General features: G+C 42.7%; 1 protein-coding gene across 1 annotated transcript; it reads left to right on the top strand.

Moving 5' to 3' along the window:
- The first annotated feature begins 362 nt into the window (after positions 1-362).
- nup133 (nucleoporin 133) lies at positions 363-20,459 on the top strand. Its single transcript, XM_083765873.1, has 25 exons — positions 363-632; positions 2,697-2,809; positions 3,055-3,158; positions 3,860-4,093; positions 4,370-4,540; positions 4,986-5,141; positions 5,292-5,362; positions 5,715-5,862; positions 7,536-7,686; positions 8,370-8,524; positions 9,602-9,693; positions 10,018-10,181; positions 11,022-11,116; positions 11,815-12,039; positions 12,521-12,643; positions 13,524-13,623; positions 13,897-14,145; positions 14,858-14,991; positions 15,670-15,828; positions 16,559-16,694; positions 17,391-17,509; positions 17,872-17,952; positions 18,680-18,744; positions 19,481-19,569; positions 20,209-20,459. The coding sequence occupies exons 1-25, from the start codon at positions 490-492 to the stop codon at positions 20,343-20,345; spliced, it is 3,414 nt and encodes a 1,137-aa protein (XP_083621999.1). The 5' UTR covers positions 363-489; the 3' UTR covers positions 20,346-20,459.
- The last annotated feature ends 1,163 nt before the right edge of the window (positions 20,460-21,622 follow it).

Here is a 21,622-nt window from a genome sequence, read left to right on the forward strand (position 1 = left end):
ACTGTGTTTGAAAAATAAACATGTCATCCCGGCCGCTTCACTCACATGGATATGAAGAATCAACTGACTGAGAGAAAACGCTAATGTTACTGCTGCTGAATTAGTTAGATTTTCGCTAGAAGCAGACTGTATCATATATGAGTGACTGACTGTTGCAAACGATACAGAGACACCTCCCTGACAATAACGCCGAGACAGCTTGTTTATTTTTGGACCACAACGCTTATAGTAGACGATATTAAGATCACCCCATGTTATTCTCCATAGAGAAACTACTTCCGTGAACCAGGGGAATCGTCGGGATGAGCGAGTTACGTCAGGACTTCGGTGCTCTATAGTGATGATGATGGTGACCGTGGTGACGTCTATTTCAAGCGACTAAAGGTTTGGTTTGTACCGCGCTCTGAGGAGATAGCGTGTTATTTTTTTTGGAACGCTTCTGTAATTTCCACACTATTAATAATAAATCATAAAGGGTATTTTGTAGAGATGTTCACCCCGCGTGGTGGAACTCCTACCGGCTCGGGCCGCAGACAGACGCCCCGGGTGACCGGCGGTAGGAAGAGTTTGGCCGTACAGGGCACCCCGTCTGCTCTGCTCTTCTCCCCGCGCAGGACGTCTCTGGCCGTCAGGTAACTTGTCTTCACAACAACCACCATGTCATCATGACATGAATTATGTTTGTCCCGGCCCGGGGCGTTTAGTCGTAAATGATCAATAAACCACTGCTTTGTCAAACGTTTTTTTTTAATTCCAAGGACCCCCAGCTTGGTATACCACGGAGCCTCTACTAGACGTCATATACGAGTGTCTATTGCACTCACTGTCTGAGTTAGTGTGTAATACACAGGTCATCAGGACCCACATTGAAACTTGAGGCTTACTTGGGTTATCGCATACGCATAGCAATGATGATGATGGCATCCTTTTGTATGTACCTGCTTTTTTGCAAACTGTTAGTAGTAGTAGTCATACTAGTCATTAGTCAATCAATCAAAACTTGGATCAAGACGATCATAGATTTATGATAATCTAGTTTAACACTACTGTAGATACCACCAACCAACAGCCCATACATCCAACCAGAAATGTCCCATCTGATTGTATTAAACAACGTTAAACTCACCAACATTGCAGCTGTACGGAAAGCTTGCCTTGATACACTTCTCTATTTGGAAAGTGTTTGTTTCATAAAGGGGCGACTGTGGCTCAGGAGGTAGAGTAGCCGCAATTTGCAACTCTAGATTTTTTTACAATGGGTTGAATCTAGAGTTGCAACAAGCTCCATCCACTTCCTATTCATCATTTTTGGTTTGTGATCTGCTTGTCTTAAACGACGTTAAACTCACCAACATTGCAGCTGTAGTCCAAGCTTGAATTATCCTCTTTCAATCTGCAGAGCTTGTTTTTCATAAAAATCCACCGTAGAGATGTTATGAGCTACTTTCTGTCAAGACATCCTCTGCAAGTGATTATTTTTTTAAGTGCTGGAGTTTGGAAGCACTCGTCGTACGTCACTGAACGGCCCTGCATTCCACCTGTTTCGAATTTGCACATAATGCAGGAGGCAGCAGCACGACCCGTTAACAAAAACGAGTGCTTCCAAACTGCAACACTTAGAAAAAGAATCACTTGCAGAGGATGTCTTGACAGAAAGTATCTCATAACATCTCTACGGTGGATTTTTATGAAAAACAAGCTCTGCAGATTGAAAGAGGATAATTCAAGCTTGGACTACAGCTGCAATGTTGGTGAGTTTAACGTCGTTTAAGACAAGCAGATCACAAACCAAAAATGATGAATAGGAAGTGGATGGAGCTTTTTGCAACTCTAGATTCATCCCATTGTAAAAGAATCTAGAGTTGCAAATTGCGGCTAGAGGTAGAGCAGGTCGTCCAATGATCCATGGGTCGACGGTTCGAATCCCGGCTCCTCCTGTCTACATGTCGAAGTGTCCTTGGGCAAGACACTGAACCCCAAATTGCTCCTGATGTGCTGGTTGGTACCTTGCATGGCTTCCGCCGCAATCGGTGTACGAATGTGTGTGTGAATGTGTGAATGTAATGCACTATGTAAAGCGCCTTGGATAAAGGCGCTATATAAATGCACCATTTACCATAAAACATGTTATTTTGAACTACTTTATGTCAGGACATTTCATGCAAGTGATGTAAGAGTTCGAGTTTGGAAGTGCTTGTTGGAGTGTGTCCTGCTGCCTCCTGCATTATGTGCAATTTCAAAACGGGTGGTATGCAGCCATTGAGTGATTTCCAACAAGCGCTTCCAAACTTGAACTCTTAGAAAAATAATAATCACCTGCACCGACTTTCTTGACGGAAAGTAGCTCATTGCATACTTGCAATCTTTCCTTACAGCTGCAATATTGGTGAGATGTTGTTTTAATACAATCAGATGGGACTTTTCTGTTTGGATGTATGGGCAATGGTTGGTGTTGCAACTCTAGATTCAACATAATTAAAAAAAAAACTAGTGTTGCAAATTGCAGCTAGATTTATGCTATAGTACAAACCTGTACAGACCGGTAAGGATCCAAAATTTGTTCCCATTCCCAACTATCAATCATTTTGCTGCGGACCCCTGGAACCACCCCAATGACCTCTGGGGGACTCCAGTCCAGATCCCACTTTTAGAACAAGTGCACTATTACAAATGATAATCTTGTTGTGTTCTACCAGGTCCACTCCTACACGTATGCAAAGCCAAACTGCAGAGTCGGTTCACTTTGATGTACAGCCATTCGGCTCTTCGCTGCCTGTCAAAGTCATGGAGGCGTTGACGATGGCCGATGGTGAGAACACTTCTAATAACAGAAACAATTATGATTTCAATATTACACATCGCACCAAACACTCTTTTAAAACAGGCTTAAAGACTTGTGTATTAAAAGTTGTCCTTTAGCGCTTGACATTTTTTTGGAAACCCTGCTTTTAACCTACTATGATTGATTATGTGGTTAACTCTGACATTCCCTGTCAATGAAACTGCAATACAAATGTGTTATTATTATATCTTGTGTGTGTTTGACCTTTCCAGCCGATGACCAGATCTCAGTTAAAGTGGATGAGAGTGGCTGGGCCTGGATGGTGTGTGGAGAAAGAGTGATCATCTGGAAGATTTGTCAGACTGCTGTGGCCAAGGTACAGTCTATCAGCTGGTCAGTGACCATTTGTGGGTAGTTATTGACTGCAGTGTCTGTTGACAGCTTAAAGGCACATTCTGAATTACTTATACTATGTATTATATATGTATATATACCCCTCCTAGCTGATCTACAACACAAGTTCACAACGTGTGTAGATTTGCTATCTTCGTTTGTATATGTTTGCAGAATGTTCGCCTATATGGCATGCCCACTCACTGTCCAGAACAGGGAAACTAGGGTTCGAGTGGTTACGAACGATGCAAATTACAGAGTACTCTGTAGTGGTTCAGGGGTAGAGTGGCTGGATGAGAACCACAAGGTTGCCAATTTGAACCCAGGCTCCCGCAGTTAGTTAGAGTTAGTTTTGAAGTGTCCTTGAGCAAGACACTGAACCCCTATTTGCTCCTGATGTGCATGGTTTCCGCCGCCATTGGTGAATGTGTGCGTGAATGGGTGAATGTAATGCACAATCTCTGTAAAGCGCCTTGGATAAAAGTGCTATATAAATGCGCCATTTACCTACTGTATGTCAAGTGATCACCAACATGTTTCTATCACGTTTCTATCTAATATCTGCTGAATTACACTGGAAGTACAGTTGGTCCACAATATCAAACTACAATAAACAGGCATTATTTAGTTATCTATCTTTATGATTTTCAATGTAATGACTGCCAAACTGTCCTTGATCCATAGATGTCTGTGTGTAAGGAGCTGCAGCTCCCGAGCAGTGAGTTTGACTACTCGGCAGACCTCATCTCCATAGCCTCAGCCGGGCCACTGGAGATGGTCCCGGTTCAGTCCATCTCTGTCATGGCCGTGGTAGCAGAAGGAGTGGCTAGATTCTGGCCCAGCCTGGCCCATGAGGGTAACTACACCGAGACGTCCCTTGACATGGGAGAACTCTGCAACTTTGTTGTTGCTGTAAAAGTAAGTGGAAAAAACTGGGACAACAGATCATTTTAAACACTGGAAATTCAAATAATGTGGACAAATGACCATAATTAAGTTGGTTTGTTAAAGTGTGTCTTTGGAAGAGATTTTTTTTATGGCATCAATTGAAATATGCCTGTTGTATGAAGACATTCAAAGCCTGCAGCATTACCAAGTACTCCCTGTAGTTAAAATCTGATAAAACATCCCTGCTGTCATATCTTAATTTTATTAATAACAAATATATACTATTATCCCCCCTTCCCTCCTCAGGGTGGAAGTTTCATTGTATCCTCTTTCAAGAGCCAGCTGTTGAGAGTTAGTGTTGACTCCTCTGGGAAGCTCCAACACAGAGCTCTACAGCAGAGTCACGGGGTGCTGTCTGGCATTGGACGCCGCATGTCCAGCCTGTTTGGTATGGGGCCCACTCCACTCAACCACACGGTGAGTGAAATGTTGTGATGCTTTGTTTTCACCAGACATGCAGTATGCACGCATGCATTGACAATGAAACGGTTTATCCCGGACCAGGACCGCTATCAGAATAAGCTTTATTGTCACATCACAGGTTTACGAGGTAAAAAAAAGGGTGAAACAGCAGCAAATAGGAAACCAAAGTGGGAAGCCATCTCCAAACCAATGTGTTTAATTTGCAATGAGATAGAGGGTATATGCATGCATAAAGTGAGTGTCAAATCAAATGGCAAAGTGAGTTTAATGTTGTTTAATTCAATCGGATGGGACTTTTCTGTTTGGATGTACAGTACGGGCTGTCCAGAAAAAGCAGCTCAGTGCTGAAGTTGGTTGCTTCCATTGCACCTTATGGTTGTTTCACATATAGGGTTTGAATGTACTGTACAGATCCTAATCCGACTTTTCCTCTCTGCAGCTACAAAGCGTGCTGTGGTTGGGGGAGTCGGGCTGCCTCTACACATTGACCAGCTCCACACTTAACAAGTGGGAGGTGGACGAGACCTCGGAGCACCAGCTCTTGAGCTGGGATGCCAGCGGAGCTCTGACTGAGAGCATTGCAGATGCAATCTGGGTACATTTGGCCAGTCTTGGCACCAAAATTATGACATTTAAACATTTTAATAATGAATTAACTGTTAACAAATAACTCCTATTCATTTCGAACCATTAACATCCCTAGTATACAGCATTAAAATCTTCTAAACTTGTTTTTTCAAACCAGGGATCAGAGAGCAACTACGAGGAAATGAAGGAAGGAGTGAATATAACATACCTTGATATGAAGTTCAGCCAGTGAGTATCTGCGTGTGTGTGGTTTGGGTTACTAATTACTATTGTCCGTGTGTAGAAAGTAGAAACGGGTTATTTGTTTTGGGAGAAATTCACAAGTTGAATTTGGTAATGTTGGCGCTAGAGACGGATGTGCATGGCTGCTAATATCACTGACTTTAAATGATGGCGGGGCAGGCTGAAAGCAGGTGTTTAACCCATTTTGGGCGGGAACCCCTTTTGGTGTTAGCATTATGTAATAATTTAGCTATTGAATTTTTTTTGAAAACGACTGAGATAGAAACATAGCTTTTTCAGAAAACTGTCATTTTCAAACAGTTCACAACAGTTTAAATTTCTGTGTCTTGTCTTTTAGGGTTGGTCTGGTGGTGTTGGCAGCAGCCTGGCATTGCTCGGACACGCCCTGCCTGGCCTACTACTGCCTGGTCACCCTACAGGATCATGGAGCCTCCATCTCTGACCAGTTCACAGTGGAGGTCACAAAGCACAATCCACCCTTCAAGGTTGGTCTTTGCCATTATACTGTTTTACTATTCACTTTTGTGTGTTTTATTTGATTTATTGTACAGTCAAGTTGAGTCTGGGAGATGTCATGGTCAGGGCCCCGCAAGCTTAAGTTGTTTAATGCATGGATCAAGTATAAAGTGGGTTGGCCCGGGCCGGCCTAGCGGACCGGGCACCAAGGCGGCTAATCCAGCCTGACAGCGGGTCGCAGGTCCCAATGACCTTTGCTGTGTGTCACTCCCCATCTCTCTCCCTCCATTTCCTGCTAGTTTACTGTAGTGTAAACTATCAAATAAAAGCAGAAAAAGCCCCAAAAATATATATTCTTTCTTTTTTTAAATATTTTAGAAATGCATTTTAGAAATACAATTCTAAAGAAATACATTTCTAAAATGCCAGCTTGCACGGTACATGATATATTTCCAATGATACATTTACAATGGGTGATAATGACCATGCGTTCAATACACACGGCCATCAGGTTGAAAAGACCCTCAGCTCTGAACTCGGTAGAATCTGAACCTGGCTCGCTGATAACAAACTATCCTTACACCTGGGAAAAACTGAATCCATCCTCTTCGGATCAAATAGTAAACTCAGCAAGGCAGATGGCTTCTTGGTTAGAGTGGGTGACAATATTATCACACGAAAAGATGAAATTACCTACCTAGGTTCCATCCTGGAGGCCAATCTTTCCGGTGATAAAATGGCCACCAACGTAATCAAAAAAGTCAATCAAAGAACAAGATTCCTTTACAGGATCTCCTCACTGGTCAGCAAAAACACCTTGAAGACCTTAACAGGAGCCCTCGTACAAGGTTTCTTTGACTATGCATCCACCTCTTGGTACCACAGCACCTCAAAGGCCCTTAAAACAAGGCTCCAGACCTCCCAAAACAAACTGGTCAGGCTCCTACTTGGCCTCACCCCCCGAACCCACCTCACCCCTGCCCACTTTGACAGGCTGGGATGGCTTAGGGTCGACGACAGAGTACAGCATCTTGCAATGGGTCTGGTCCACAAGATTCGATACACCACCAAGATACCCATGTACCTGTCTAAATACTTCCTTAATGTAAACGAAGTCCACACCCACAACACCAGAGGGAGTGCAACAAACCATGTACAACCCAGATTCGGCACAAACAAGGGACTAAATTATTTTCGCTCCTATGCCACCAAAATGTGGAACGCCCTACCAACAGTCATTAAGACATGTGAATCCCTTGACTCCTTCAAAACCGCTCTCAAAGGGCACCTACGGATGGCTGCAATTCGAAACTGGCCTCTGTAAAATCTGAATCCCCCCACCCCCCCCCACCCCCATTTTCCCTCACTGTATATTGTATCTTTTCCCTTTTTTGCTTCCCATATGATGAATTCCTGTTCTGTACTTTAGCTACATAGAAATGTCTATTTGTATGTCTCTAAATGTCTGTATGTCTTTAAATGTTTTGATGAATTGAACAATGTGGACCCTGTTGTAAACAAGTGTAATGCTTAATTGGGTCGTCCACTCACAGTTGACAGTCTTTGTATTGAGTTTGTGCTTAAAATGTACTGTAAATTCTACAAACTGTCAATCAATCAATCAATCAAATCAGCTGCTTGTTGCAGGCACTTGCACCTTTATTTAAACTTGGTGTTACTGTTAACATGTTTGTCTCGTCAGAACGAGGAGTCCCTCCATGCCACGAGGCTAGTGCTACCATTGGCCGCCGGCCCCGCTGCCTTCCTGTACAACGAGGAGATGGTGTTTGCCTGCTCCACCGGCACCGGCAGGGGAGGCCTGCCAGAGGAGAAGATCTCCTTCAACTCCCCAGGTGAGACCACATGAAGGGGAAGCCGTAGCTGTAGCAGTTGTATTGTTTGTAGGCGACTTCTCTTACATTTTTATCCCTGATTTCAATCTTAAATTCACTTTAAAATGTTATTTATAAGGTGTGGTTCTACAGGAGTCTTGCCTGTAAGAGGGTCTGTCTGTCTGTCCAGCACCAAATATTTTGTGCACACACTGCCGGTAGGCCACAGTACATTTGTTTTAAAAAAATATGCGTTTTACAATGGAAGTCAGTGGGGTTCTGATTCTGCTGAATCCCTACCCAAATTTGTGCTGGGATTCAGGGAAAAAGTACATCATAGATATGACATAGACAACTGATTGTCATAGATGTATTAGGTCGCCATGATTTGATTTGTTTTAACGTTTAAAATTCTATGCATTTGAAATCTGACTCTCCTGAATGTCCTTGGATTTCGTTGATGTCGTAACGCTGTTAAAAATGGAAAGGTAGCGGATATAAAAGCTCACAACGTGTTGCACCATGATGACTTGAGCTTGTAGATGGGCTTTTTTTTAATTTTTTTAATGTCACCCAGGTGGCTAATCATTTTGGATAATTTTGGCACAAAATAAATGTACCTTATTTTTATTTATTTTATTCAGATCTCCAGTTTTTCACTGCTTCATTACCAGGCTGAACTGCTGTGTGTTTTGCCCATGCAGGGGACAGTGTGTGTGGTGGGGGCAGCTGTGCCAACCTGCCGGTCTTCTTCTCCAAGAACAGCAGCCTTGTTGCCGTGGTGGCCAGGGAGAGTGTCTCCATGTTGCCTGAGACCATGGAGGACTCGCTGTGCTCCTCACTGGCTGCTGCTCCGGAGGTACACACAGAACCTTAGCAATCGGCATATTATCAAATCCAATCGTTAACAAAAATAAGTGGATGGATAAATGGACAACAAGTGTCATTTATAAGACAAAAAAATCACACTCGTGTTAAGTGAGGGGCGCTCTTATCATCATACATCACATTCCGTGCTCAGCCAATCAAATCATCACAAATGTAATTCGGCCAATCACTTTTGGCCTCTTCACCTTTCTGCCTGCACTTATCCTCTTGTGTACTTTGCTCAGCCAATCAAATCATCGCTATGGGGTTATGAGCCAATCACACGCCAATGTTTGCGTTCACACAAACCCGGAAAGCTGGGCATAGGATGGGTTAGCGCCACCGCTCATCTGCCGATAGATTTAGTTGAGGTGCTGGAGTCACAAAAGTTTAGAAATTAAAAAATAAAGGAAGTCTCCACACACACACATCTGTGCATCAGGTATTTTGTTTTGCAAGCTTTCGGTCTATTGACCTTCAGGCATGAAGACGGTCAATAGACTAATAGACTGTGATTTATACCTTCAAAAAATGACTAACCCCTTAGTTATTTCACTTCAGTTCAATGTCAGACACATATTACTCAAAAGTTAATTAGTGTTTATACATGTAGAAAAGAAGTATTTCGACCTATTTATCTGGATGACGATCTGGAATTTCTCACAAAATGACTGAAGAGGAGAATATTGGAGCAGACGCACCTTTATTGACTTTTTCTTTTTTACTAAAGGTCTAAACTTAGGAACTTAGGAAACCATTAGGAATGTCAAAATATTCTTCAAATTCTACTTTCTTCAAAGATGTGTGATTTATGATTATGAATCCCACCGCAGTTCTAGGAAAGCCTTGCTGTGATTGGCCAGTAGTCCCTGTGATTGATAGTTCTCGTTTTTTACAACTATGCCTAACCCTAACCTCAGTAAAACTATGCCTGCCCGGGAGCCAATCAGACACATGGCGGGTCTATCCCATAACGAATATTCTGCTGTTCATTTATTCATTCATTGTTATGAATTATATATTCTTTTCTGCATTCCTTTAATTCATTTAGGCTATTCATTCATTTAAGGTTTCAGCCATGGAGACTCCTAACAGGATGGAACCTGTGGCTCAGGAAGACAAAACCAGGCTCCTCAAAACGGCCTTCCTGCAGTTCTGTCGGTATGTATGCCATGGCAGTGACTCCATTCTGGTCTACATACAGGGCAGTTAAGTGTGAAAGTAGCCGATCTACAAGCTTATCTAGCTTGTACTGTAGATAGACTATTTTCACTATCTGCATGACGTGATGATTGTTGCCCCCTTCCCCACTGCCTCAAGAGTCGACTCTAGAGGCCTTGCCTTTTGCCAGGCCCTAGTAAGTGGTTAATCAATTTTTGCTCTGAAATGCATAGAAAACAGTGTTGGTGCATCGACCCCTTTTTGATAGATAATTTAATATTAAGTGTGTCATCAGTGGATCTCTGGGTGTGTTTGATTTGACAGTAACGACGGGATTGGCGCCCAGACTTTGACAGACGAGCTGTTCCCTGCAGAGGTGGAGGGAGAGGAGGGAACGGAGCTGGACAGTGTGGTCACCCGCATCAACCTGGACCTGGTGGACGACTATCCAGCCTCTGACCCCCGCTGGGCAGAGTCGGTCCCCGATGGTAAGGATGGGAGGGAGGTTGGGGTATATAGAGAAGTTCTCCTATGCAAGTCTTAAACTGTTAAAATGACTTTGTAGTTTGCATGTTCTCCCGTGTCCCCTAGGGTAGTTACCCTAAAAGAAAAACATGCAGTAATCCTGGTCTCTAAACTACCTCCCCCTGGCCAGCCGGGGCGCCTGATGGAGTAGAAGGGAACTGGTCGGAATAACTTTGATAAATGACACATTTTGAGCATTGTGAAGTGGCCAGGAGGACTTCCTGTGGTAGCATGGATGCATTATCATTCATTCCACATTTTGATATAAAAAACGATAATACAAATTACAACTATAATAATAAAAACAACTCTATGATCTTTCTCATGGAACAGACCTTATGAAATGCTTTACAGAATACGACAATGCATGAGTCCAATATCACTGAGATAACTTAGCTGAACCTCGCGGTACCGAGCAAAAGATACCCGTCCTTGATGAGGCTAAAAACTTTAGGAGTTTTGATCAGAAAGTTACGTGTGTCAGTGATACCAGATTGACTGTTGTCGCGCAGAAGAGAAAACGGAATATGCGCATGAGTGAATGCGTGCTTTTATGCCCTCGGGCGAGAGGGCACCTATTACGTCATGACGCAGGAGAGGCCCATTCTCTTGGTTTTAATAGTATGTGAGTATATTAAAGTACTTCTGTTGTCCACGCCCAAGATTGGACGCATCCCATAGCGAACTGCCGAGCGTTAGATCTTCATATAACTAAAGCAAATAAGTAAAGTGAACAAACCTTTAGATGCTGGTCCTGAATGTTAATCATGTGATTTCTGTACTTTTGTTCTTGTTTCTCCTAGAGAGTGCAGGCTTCCCCCTCACGTCCCTCATCATCCTCCACCAACTGGAGGACAAGATGAAGGCCCACGGCTGCTTCATGGACTTCCTGCAACAAGTAGGCACACACACACACTAGGGCATTAACCAACTAGTCGACTAGTAAAACCACTAGTCGACCTCGTTTGTACAAGTTGTACAGTTGCTAAGAAATAAAATCACACTTGTGTGAAGTGAGGGGCCCATCACTTGTGTGCTCTAAACAAAAAAAGTCCATAGACTTAGCTGCCACATGACGTAATTTCTGAAAGCCAGACATTAGATTATTATACATCATTTCATGAACAACTGAACTGTTTATGTTGCCACAAATTTACGTCATATTTGGCGGACATTTAACCTAATTTCTGCCTCTGCCTTATTACATATAGGTAGGTAAACGACTGGTCGGCTAGTAAACTGAGCAAAAATGACTAGTCGTGAAAGCCATAACACACACACACCCGGTATATAGTTTACCATAATTAAATAATTCACAGACGAGGAAACTGATTCTAATACTGAAAATTAGCACATTGCATCGCCGATGGCCTAGTGGTTAAGGAAAGTGCCACATAGGCTCTGTTGCAGCCTGACAGCGAGTCCCGGGTACGATTCCCATTGTTGTCACTCCCAGACTCTCCCCGTTTCCTGTCCTCTCCACTGTACTATGAATAATGGCAGAAACATCCCCAAATGTATCTTCATGTTTTTTTGCACAGTTCTTTAACATGATCCTCGTATAGCTTTATTGTCTCTGCTCCATCCCTCTCCAAGGTGGGTCTCCTGGATCGGCTGAGCCAGGTGACGGTGCGTTCCGCGGCCATGGCCACGCGTCTGCTCCTGTGCGAACACGCCGAGAAGCTGCAGGCGGCCATGGTTCTGAAGAACCACCACGCCAAGCATGCCGAGCTGGTCAACCGAGCCATCCTCGGTGCTCTGCAGAAGAACAATGCTGTCGTGCCGCCCAGCCTCACGCCTGCAGATGTCTTCTTCAGAGAGGTGCTCTTTAGCACAGTGGTTCTCAAATGTTTTCCTGCAAAGGACACCCAAATTGCTACCCCCATGTGAAAATATTTTGTGCCAGAAGCAAACATTTGTGTTAAAATGTTTGCTTTAAAAAGGAAAATCACAATATTTCAAAAATGGCAAATCTACAAGCTCATGACATGCCATGTCACGTATAAACCCAGCAGATACAAAGATCAAACATGATGTGCAAATGTGGTAAAAATATTGGTAGGTCCACATAGGGAAGAAACTTCACAGGTAGAACCAGAAGGAAATAAAAATCCACGTGAAGGGAGGAAAACAGTCCTTTTAAGGAGGAAGTGTTAAAGTTGACAGGCCAGCCTGATGAAGGGCAGTGATCAGGCATTGTTTAACAGGTCCATTGTATAGCAATCGTCGCAATAACTGCACATCGACAGTATATTAAGAACTGTCATTTTCATGAGGTACATGTGTGTGCGTTTGTGTCCAGGTGTCCCAGATCTCCTCTGTGTTGGAGTGTCTCCTAGAGGAGGAGGACAGGAGTCTGAAGGAGAACCCGGTGGACTCTGTCCAGTGGGCTGAGGTGGTGGTCACTGTCAACATCATCATCAAGGTACCCAAATGTCAGCACCTTAGAGTATATATTAATAGAGACGTCACCGGATTTCTCCTCCCAATCCCATCCACTTGCATTAAGTTGCTCAAAAGTGCATGAGGCGATTTCGCTCCTCTTTCCGGGTAGGAACAGAGTGCAATCTGGGATGGATTTGGCCAAATTGTGAACGCGCTGGCCGTTGTCTATCATTGCACACGTTCACGTATCAAACGGCGTTCACGTGTCATTGCCCCAATAACATGAACATGCGCAATGATAGTCAACGGCCCAGTGCTGGTTCGAGCTGCAATACCAAATTTGGCCACTGTCCATTTCGCCTCAGGGTTTCTTCTCTGTGATGTCTCTATTATATTATACTCTTAAGGTCAGCACTAACTTAGATCTTAATATCTTGTCTTCCTTAACATTTACATTTCACCCACCCATTTTGTTTTAAATATTTGTTGTTTGACTGTTTAGACTGATACTACGTTCTTGGTTTACATATATTCCTAGATTACTGTGGCCTTACACTGTATGTATTTGATGTATGTCTTTACCTTGCTTACTGTAAAAGTCGCTCTGGATGAATAGCATCTGCTAAATGCCTAAATTGTAGCAGGTGTCACTTAAAGTGGTGTGGACCAGATTTATGACGCATGATCGGCTCCGACCTGCTTGAGCAGGCATAATCGGCTGTGGAGATGCCTACTTAACGCTGAAACTGGTGACGACAAAAGCATAGAAATAAAAATAAATGTTTCAATCCCCAACCTTACAGTATTGCGATGGTCAAAGCTGTAGTGTAAATATGACAGACGTTTCTTAATTTTCTTATTTCTGCCTTCCTTGAATGTATAAAAATATTTTTTTGTTTTGCGCGCGTGTGTGTGTGTAGGACATGCTTCTAGCTGCGGGTCAGTACAGAGACTCTAGGGCCTCGATATACAGACCTACTGAGAATGCTGCCACCGAGCCAGAGTACATTCCATGGACAGGTAGTGCTTGCACGCATACACACACACACACGTACAAACGCACACATTCCCCATCCATATCAACCGCCCTTTTAATAGTGAGATTTGACATGAGATGTCACTTCATCCATTGACTAATGATGTGCAAATGTAGTTTTGTCTTCAGTCTAATTGCTTTGCATTTCTGACGGTGTAAAATGGCAATAAACTTACTCAACTATATGAAGTGCTTGCTTTTACCAGCCAGCTGGGAAGTTTATAACGGAAAATTACCTTCAAATGATTTCTCTCCAGCCTCTGGCGGTGTGGGAGGCGTGCGCGGCATCATCTCCCGCCAGCACGAGCTCATCCTGCGCTCGGTCTACCCGCATGCCGACTCGGAGCTGCGCAGCGTGCTCTGTGAGCAGCTGGTGGCGCTGTTGGACCTCTACCTCGGCGGCTACGTTTCCCAGCTGACCTCCCTGCCTCGCTCCCAGCAGGAACGCTACAACAGCCTGGAGATGGAGTACGGTCAGCGCCGCTCCGAGCTGTTGGCCCCGCTGCGTGAGTTAGACTTTCATATTTGTTAGGGGTTAGATACAGTATGTTACACTTGGTTAGGTATGTTAGGGCCAACTGGGGGCCCCCCACTCCCAGATGATTAGCTTAATGTGCAACATTGTTTTCTCACTCGACAGTAAACGAGTGTGTACAGGCTATCTGAACATTTCTAAAGTTAACAATTTAAGGACTTTTAACACCCTTTTTAATGCCAAATTGGCCAAAAACGTTTAACACCCTTTTTAATGCCAAATTGGCCATAAGAAAGAGGCAAACATGAAACCGATCTAATAGCCGAAAATAGACGATCTACAAGCTCACAACACGTGATCTTGTAGTTCGGCTTCGCAATATTCATCTGTGGAACAGAGTCAAACTAAATGTAATGCCTTCCCTACATCAATTCCAAGTGCTTATCAGGGTGGGGGGGTGCCGAGATCAGATGTGATTCTTTCTGTCATGGCCTGAAAAGTTGGGGAACCTTTGTGTTAGGGTTAGATATGTTTTGGTGAGAGGAAGGAGTGGTTCAGGCATTGAAGTTCATAACGGCTTTTTCTTTCATGGGAATGTCTTATTTGAGTTTTGGAATTACACTGCCAAGTAGTGGGAATCCTGTATATACAGTATTGTATTATATTGAACTATATTTCAGCTGGTGGTGGACGGGAATCCCGATCCCATAACATATTGTTGTTTTTCTTGCTCTGTGTTGTAGTGGAACTGGGTCAATACCAATGGGTGGCAGCCTTGGCCGAGAAATACTGTGACTTTGACATCTTGGTACAGCTGTGTGAGCAGACAGACAATCAGAGCCGTCTGCAGCACTACATGACCAAGTTTGCTGACCAGGTACAGAACACACCAGTTCAGAACCACTGTTTCAACTTTCAACACAGACCTGGGTTAGATCGCTACACACTGATTGATCATCAACCTTTTTTTAGTAGGCAGTCTTATATTATACTACAGATTAGAAGAGTCGAGGTTCCTGAGAGGTTAACTAACTGAACCAGAACCATAACGGATTATGTCACATCCACAAGATGTAGGATGTGTCCATGTGATCCTCATCTTGTGGGTACAGGCCTAGTGGCCAACTGGCCATGACATAACACCTCTCCACTTCAATTCCATTTCGATATACTTAGATTCTTGAAATGAAAATCGATTTTTCGATGCAGTTACTATATCGTTGATTCGTTACACACCCCTAACATTCACCCATTCACACACCGATGGCGGAGAAAAACCATGCAAGGTACCAACCTGCACATCAGGAGCAATTAGGGGTTCAGCGTCTTGCTCAAGGACACTTCGACACTAACTCTGGGGAAACCAGTGCTCAAACTGGTTTGAGCACTGGTTTGGTTCCCATCCGGCTGCTCTACCGGCCACTCTACAACTGAGCCACTCACTCCCACTTTCAAATGGGGGGTCCTTGACACAAAAAAAACGTTTGGGAACCAGTGAGCTACAGTATATATCCTGATGTCTTTCCTTGACACGTTTCCTGTCCTCCTCCCGTAGAACTTTGCAGACTTCCTGTTCCGGTGGTACATGGAGAAGGGGAAGAGGGGCAAGCTGCTGTCCCAGCCCAGTGCACAGCACCAACAGCTGGCCAGCTTCCTGCAAGCCCATCAACATCTCAGCTGGCTGCACCACATCCACATCCAAGACTACCAGAGTGTAGGGACACCATAGAACCATTACACACTGTATGGCTACATGGAGAAGAAATTGAGTGTTGATTACAAGTACACAATCAACTGGACGGAGCATGACTATACCTCCCGATATCGTAACGGAAGTGTTACATAAATACAATTCGAGGATTAATTATTATGAATGGCAGATGGCTTACAGTTAGATCAGATATTTTTCCATAAATTGGGTCCCAGGCAAACCTGTAATTTCTCTTTTGGGTCTTGAGCTAAAAAGTTTGGGGTGATAAGATAACGATAATGATAAAATAAATAGACTAGTGTATCCTAGCCATCTGCACTAAGTTCTGACTGACTCTCCTAGTTGCACTAATACTGTATGCTTATAATCCTGTGTGTGGGTGGCCACTGAGCTGAACATGAGTGTTTTCACCACTAAAGAGGAATACAGCTAAAGATGCTTGCTTTTTTTAACGGGACAGTGACTTATGATAGAAGGTGAGGGTAGGGGTGACATGTAACATACTTGGGAATGTTGACAACACACACACACATTAGTAAATTGGAGGAAATAGAAATACAAACACTAGTCTAGGCTATTGATCGCCTTAGAGGTCTACGGTGCTGGGAGGGAAGCACTGTCTCAAGTACATTTTAGTATCTCCCATTAAGGGTTACAGTAACTACATTGACATTGGGGCTGTTAGTGACCGCAAAGCCCATGGAATTTGACCCAGTGTTCCCTTCGTCCTCAGGCCCACAGAACACTGTACAGTCAAGCCAATGCGGAAACACGCTACTTTGTGAAGAAAAAGACCCTTTTAGCCCTCAGTAAGCTGACCGCTCTGGCTTCTGACATGCCAGAGGATGCCATGCAGAAACAAGTTGACGGTAAAAAGAACTCACTGAGCACTTCCTGACATTTTAGCTCATCTGTCCCTAAGGGTTTATCCTGCAAAAACTATGATTGAAATGCTCTGTCTGCTTCTATATGTCAGACTATTAATGAAACGCTACTTCAGTTCAGATATATTTTTGATGTACCATTTTATTTTGTGTAAAAGGAATTGATTTATTTTAGTCAAAGTTAATTGGCATGCATAATGGGAAACTAACACGGAAGGATAGGTCCATAGCGTAGTGCAAAATATCAGCTAATTAACATGAATTCATTTGTGGGTCTTTTTCATGTACTGTAGGTGCTTCTGTGTGCCAGCATGAAGTTAGCAGGAACTGAGTTGCTTGGCACACTAAACTCTTAAATGAAACGCACCCACACAAAGTCTAAATTAAGGTTTTGACAAAGGGGAAAAATAAGTCTGCTCTGAAATGGGTCTATTGACTGCAGCACTCGGACTGCATAATATCTTATGCCTCACATACAGCTTTCCCCTGGTTTGATAATTACTTTTGAGATTCATGTATTTATACTAGACACGATAATATATAATGATGCATTTGTAAAGGAGATGTCCTTAATTTCTTAATGGAAAAAGACAAAGCCCTACATACAGTAGAATATGATTATGAGATGAGCAAAAAGGGCAAGTTGACACGGAGATCTTTGTTTGTTGTGTGTGTACTTAGACATCGTAGAGCAGGAGCGCTTCCTCCTACACCAGGAGACTCTGCCCAAACAACTGCTGGAAGAGAAGCAGATGAATCCGGACGTCATACCGGTGCTCACCGCTCACAACCTCATCGAAGTAAGAATAAAGCCTGAATTCTCACAGTGTCGTAGCACATGCTGTTTATCTCAACTGTACTTTCCAAATATAGGCAGAAAAACTTCACACCTGTGTGAAGTGAGGGGCGCTCTTATCATATATCATCATACATCAATACGTACATTGCTCAGCAATAACCAGCCTAATCATAGCTATGGGGTACACACAAACACACAAGGATGGGCATAGGAGGGCCCCTCCTAGCGCCCCTCAAAAACAACATATAGTAATTATAATATTGGCTTAAAAGCTTTTCCCAGGAATAATACCACAGATGGCAATGTATTACACATAAGCCTAACCTGTTGTTCATGTTAACACCCATTTTGTCCTTCCACTAGCTGTATATTTGCGATGACAACAGGCGAGCCAATGAATACGACTTCAAAAAGGCCCTGGATCTACTTGAATACATTGATGAGGTAATGTCCTGACTCCTGCCTGATTTGCCTTGATCTTGGGCATGATGATTCTCTTGATTGGAAGTGGAACTGTTAAACAATTGAATCTGTTTTAAGCAGTATTTCACAGTATTGTACTCCAGATTGATGCTTACTGTTATTATTGTCATGACAGTTGTGCGGTTAGAAATGAGGTAGAGAGCCGTTAGAATCTCTGGAGTGGCAATTATCCAACCCCGACCTCACGGTGGACACTCAAAAACCATAAGACCACTGAGCTGGAGCTTAGTCACCCCTGCAAAATGATAAATGCGTGTAGACCAGCCGAGTGCTCCAGTGTTTTATTCGGGTTGTCTCTCCTGAAGTGCCCAGGTATTATTCTCTTTGACCCTCTCATTGTAATATTGGCTATTATACAATGTTTACAGACAAAAAAATGCTCTCTTTAATTGACTCTTGAAGTAAATCTAATCAGGCTAGTAAAGTAACATCTAGACATATTCATTGTTACCATGGAAATGTGTTGACATTTTCTTCTTGTATCAATGATGGAGTGATATTTACAGTGATGTATATTTAATTTAAGCATATAATACTGTAGTTGAGGTGTGCTGTATCGTGACTTGAGCATGGCTGGAAAGCTTTATTTCAACAAATCAAAATGCTTGGCCAGAGCTGCCCATTGTTGTACTGGCATGGTTTACTTTTACTGTACATACATATGCTGTAAATATTGTTCATTTGATAGGAGGAGGTAGCGGAGACGGACACTCTCAAATGCGAGATCTTTGGCAAGGCCCTCAAGAAAGACGAGTAAGGACCATATCTGATCCTTTTTAGTTTCTGCACATTGAGAGAAGAAATGAGGATGATGTTTCCATTTTAATCCTATTAAAACCGGTTTGTCATTTTAGATGTTTAGCTATATATTTATGAGCGTCAAGATTTTTCAAAATTTGGGGCCCGGACGGTTAGCTCAACCGTCTGGGCACCCTAGGCTGCCAAGTGCCAAGCCTACCGGACAGTGTGCCGCGGGTTCGACTTCCGAGCCCAACGGCCTTTTTCTGCGTGTCACTCCCCATCTCTCTCCCCCTTTCCTGTCTAATTACTGTACCCTATCAATAATGCTAATTGAATTTATTTGGAAGCAAAGATTTTTTACCTCAAATCTTTGCTTCTGCGTGTCCCTGATACAAAATATATTGAGATGGGGGTCACCGGCCAAATTCATATACATTTTGGGGCTCCTTGACATGAACATTTTGAGAACGACTGATATAGCAACATAGGTTTTTCACAAACTGTTGGGATTTAAAGACCTTTATGTAGTATCGGCCTAGGGTCTTAATGGGTTTAACACAATCTCAGCATCTTCTAGCTACATCTGTATATCTGGAGCAGTAGATTAAATATTTAATGGCCGCAGAGCACAACCATTCATGGTGCAGCAAAGTGATGACATGGCATCTCCACATTTGACTTGAAAATGTTTTTTATATTTTTGGCCATTTCTTATTTTCTTATGCGTTACACACCTTTCTCTTTCCAGCTGGTCCTCTGCTGATGGCAATGATGACCCACTAGAGGCAGCCAAAGACAGTATTTTTGTCAAGATCCTCCTCAAGCTCATACAAGAAGGTGAGTTGGGGAGAGGAGAAAATAATAAGCCGGATTTATACTTTGTTGGAGGACAGTATTGTGCACAAAATATATTAAAAATCACACCCGTGTGAAGTGAGGGGCGCTCTTATCATCATGCATCATCTCATACTGGCCAATCAGAATGCCTGTTGCCACAAATTGACATATTTGGCAGACATTTGACCTAATTTCTCCTTTCAGACGTGTGGGGACAAGATGACGTGCATGACACCATTGTCAATGGCATTTAATGTTTGTGTTGTGGACATTTTGTGGGGACAAAAGCTATAGGAGGGGCTAGTGCCCCTCGAAAAACCATACAATATATATATATATAATGTTTATTCTTACAGGCTTGATGCTTCACAGTGCAAGTGTGAGCTTGTACATCTGTTATTTTGTGTGAACCATTTCGTTTTTTGACCACATAATAATATGACAATAAAACGGTAATTAAAACATTGATGATCACATGTGCAACACAAGAAATTAAACCCAAATGCCATACAAAAAAAGTATATTGACGATTTTCCTTTTCCAGCCTTACAAATTGCATATCACATGGAATCCTATCTTTTCTGAAACATAAAGTTTGTTACTTAATATAGATTCATATTAAACTGTCTACTTTCCCAGGTGTTCCTCTACAGACGTATCTTCCAGATGTCAAAGACCTCTTGGACTTGGATGAGCTGGCAAGTTTGAAATCCAAGCCCTCTTTTGAGTTTGTCCTGCGAGCTAATTATGAACATTACCTTCAAGCCCAGATCTGACCTTTCACCTTTAATCCACTGTTACTTAAGTTCTTGATTGTTGTCTTATTAATAATTTGTTTGAGGAAAAAACTAAAAGTACTCCTTTTCTAAATAAATGCTACATTTGTACAATTGGACTCACCAATGTTTTGACTTTTAAGCCCTTTATATGATATTCTGTCTGACGCAAAAATTGTACATATAAAACCTTTACTTTTCAGGAAATGGGGTGAAAAAATAACCTGTGTTCCAATGGAGCCAATGGAGTAATCCAGTTAGTCACAACCTGTTTTCATTGGCTAAATCATCATTATTATTATATTATAAAACCCGCAGACAGACTTGACCACTTTCAACAGGGGTTCCTGTTTTGGGCATGCCATTATAGGAGAAGGTTTTTTAAATTGAACTTTTCCAAATTAATGAAAAGCACTTCAAGACACTGCCCCTGCTGCCACCTGTAGATCTCCATATATGGAGCTGACCTGTTCTGACATTCCATGTTGATCTGACCTCATCAAACCCTGTAGACTCAAGACACGCTCCATGTATGGCCAGTACAGAATTCATTCCATGTTAATCTGACCCCCCATACCAGAACGCCAGCACTTGCCCAGCAGTCTGCCGTCACCCAGGCGGATGTGTGCACTTCTTGCCCTCAGGGCGTCTTACTGGTATACTTTAGCTTTGCAGGAATATTAATAATAGTGCATCTACAGTATGCAAGGTACACTCTGAAAAAACTGTGAATGAAAGTACCCATTAACCACTTAAACCCTATTGTACACCAATAGTGAACATGTTTTTTATTTTATTTATTTCCTCACCTATTATGACATGCTCAGAATAAAGATGTTGGGGTCCCTTTGGATTATATCGGTCTGTGGCTTTATGGTTATAATTCATTGACTTTATTGGTTTGCTGGGATGCGTCATTGATTGGAACCATGCATGCACACAGTGAGCCAGTAGTCCTGGAGAGAAACGTGAACCTTGCCAACAGAGACAGTAAGCATTGGTGACTGAGGGCATGTGTGTGGCTTATAAATAGTGTTTGCTCTAGTCTACTTTAACAGCCACAGCAGGAGAAGGAACCATCTGCCTTCTAAAAATAGAGAAAGCAGCTTAATTTGGGGATGTCAACAGTAGACTATACACACAGTTTTCTGGAAGAACCCCGTGTTCACAAACTTGAACTGTTTAACAATCCGTCAGTGAAATAGTCTGAGGCCAATATAAGGACACTAAAATAATCTTATATATTTTTTAATACATAATGTTAAAACTGAAATGTA

This window comes from Protomyctophum parallelum (assembly GCF_964188405.1).
Source record: "Protomyctophum parallelum genome assembly, chromosome: 5".
NCBI lineage: Eukaryota > Metazoa > Chordata > Actinopteri > Myctophiformes > Myctophidae > Protomyctophum > Protomyctophum parallelum.

Excerpts from the sequence above, each read along its gene's own strand:
- nup133 (XM_083765873.1), top strand. The coding sequence starts at position 490 with ATGTTCACCCCGCGTGGTGGAACTCCTACCGGCTCGGGCCGCAGACAG. Across the intron at positions 13,624-13,896 it reads AGAGTACATTCCATGGACAG|CCTCTGGCGGTGTGGGAGGC; the intron begins GTAGTGCTTGCA and ends ATTTCTCTCCAG. Across the intron at positions 18,745-19,480 it reads AAGGCCCTCAAGAAAGACGA|CTGGTCCTCTGCTGATGGCA; the intron begins GTAAGGACCATA and ends TTCTCTTTCCAG.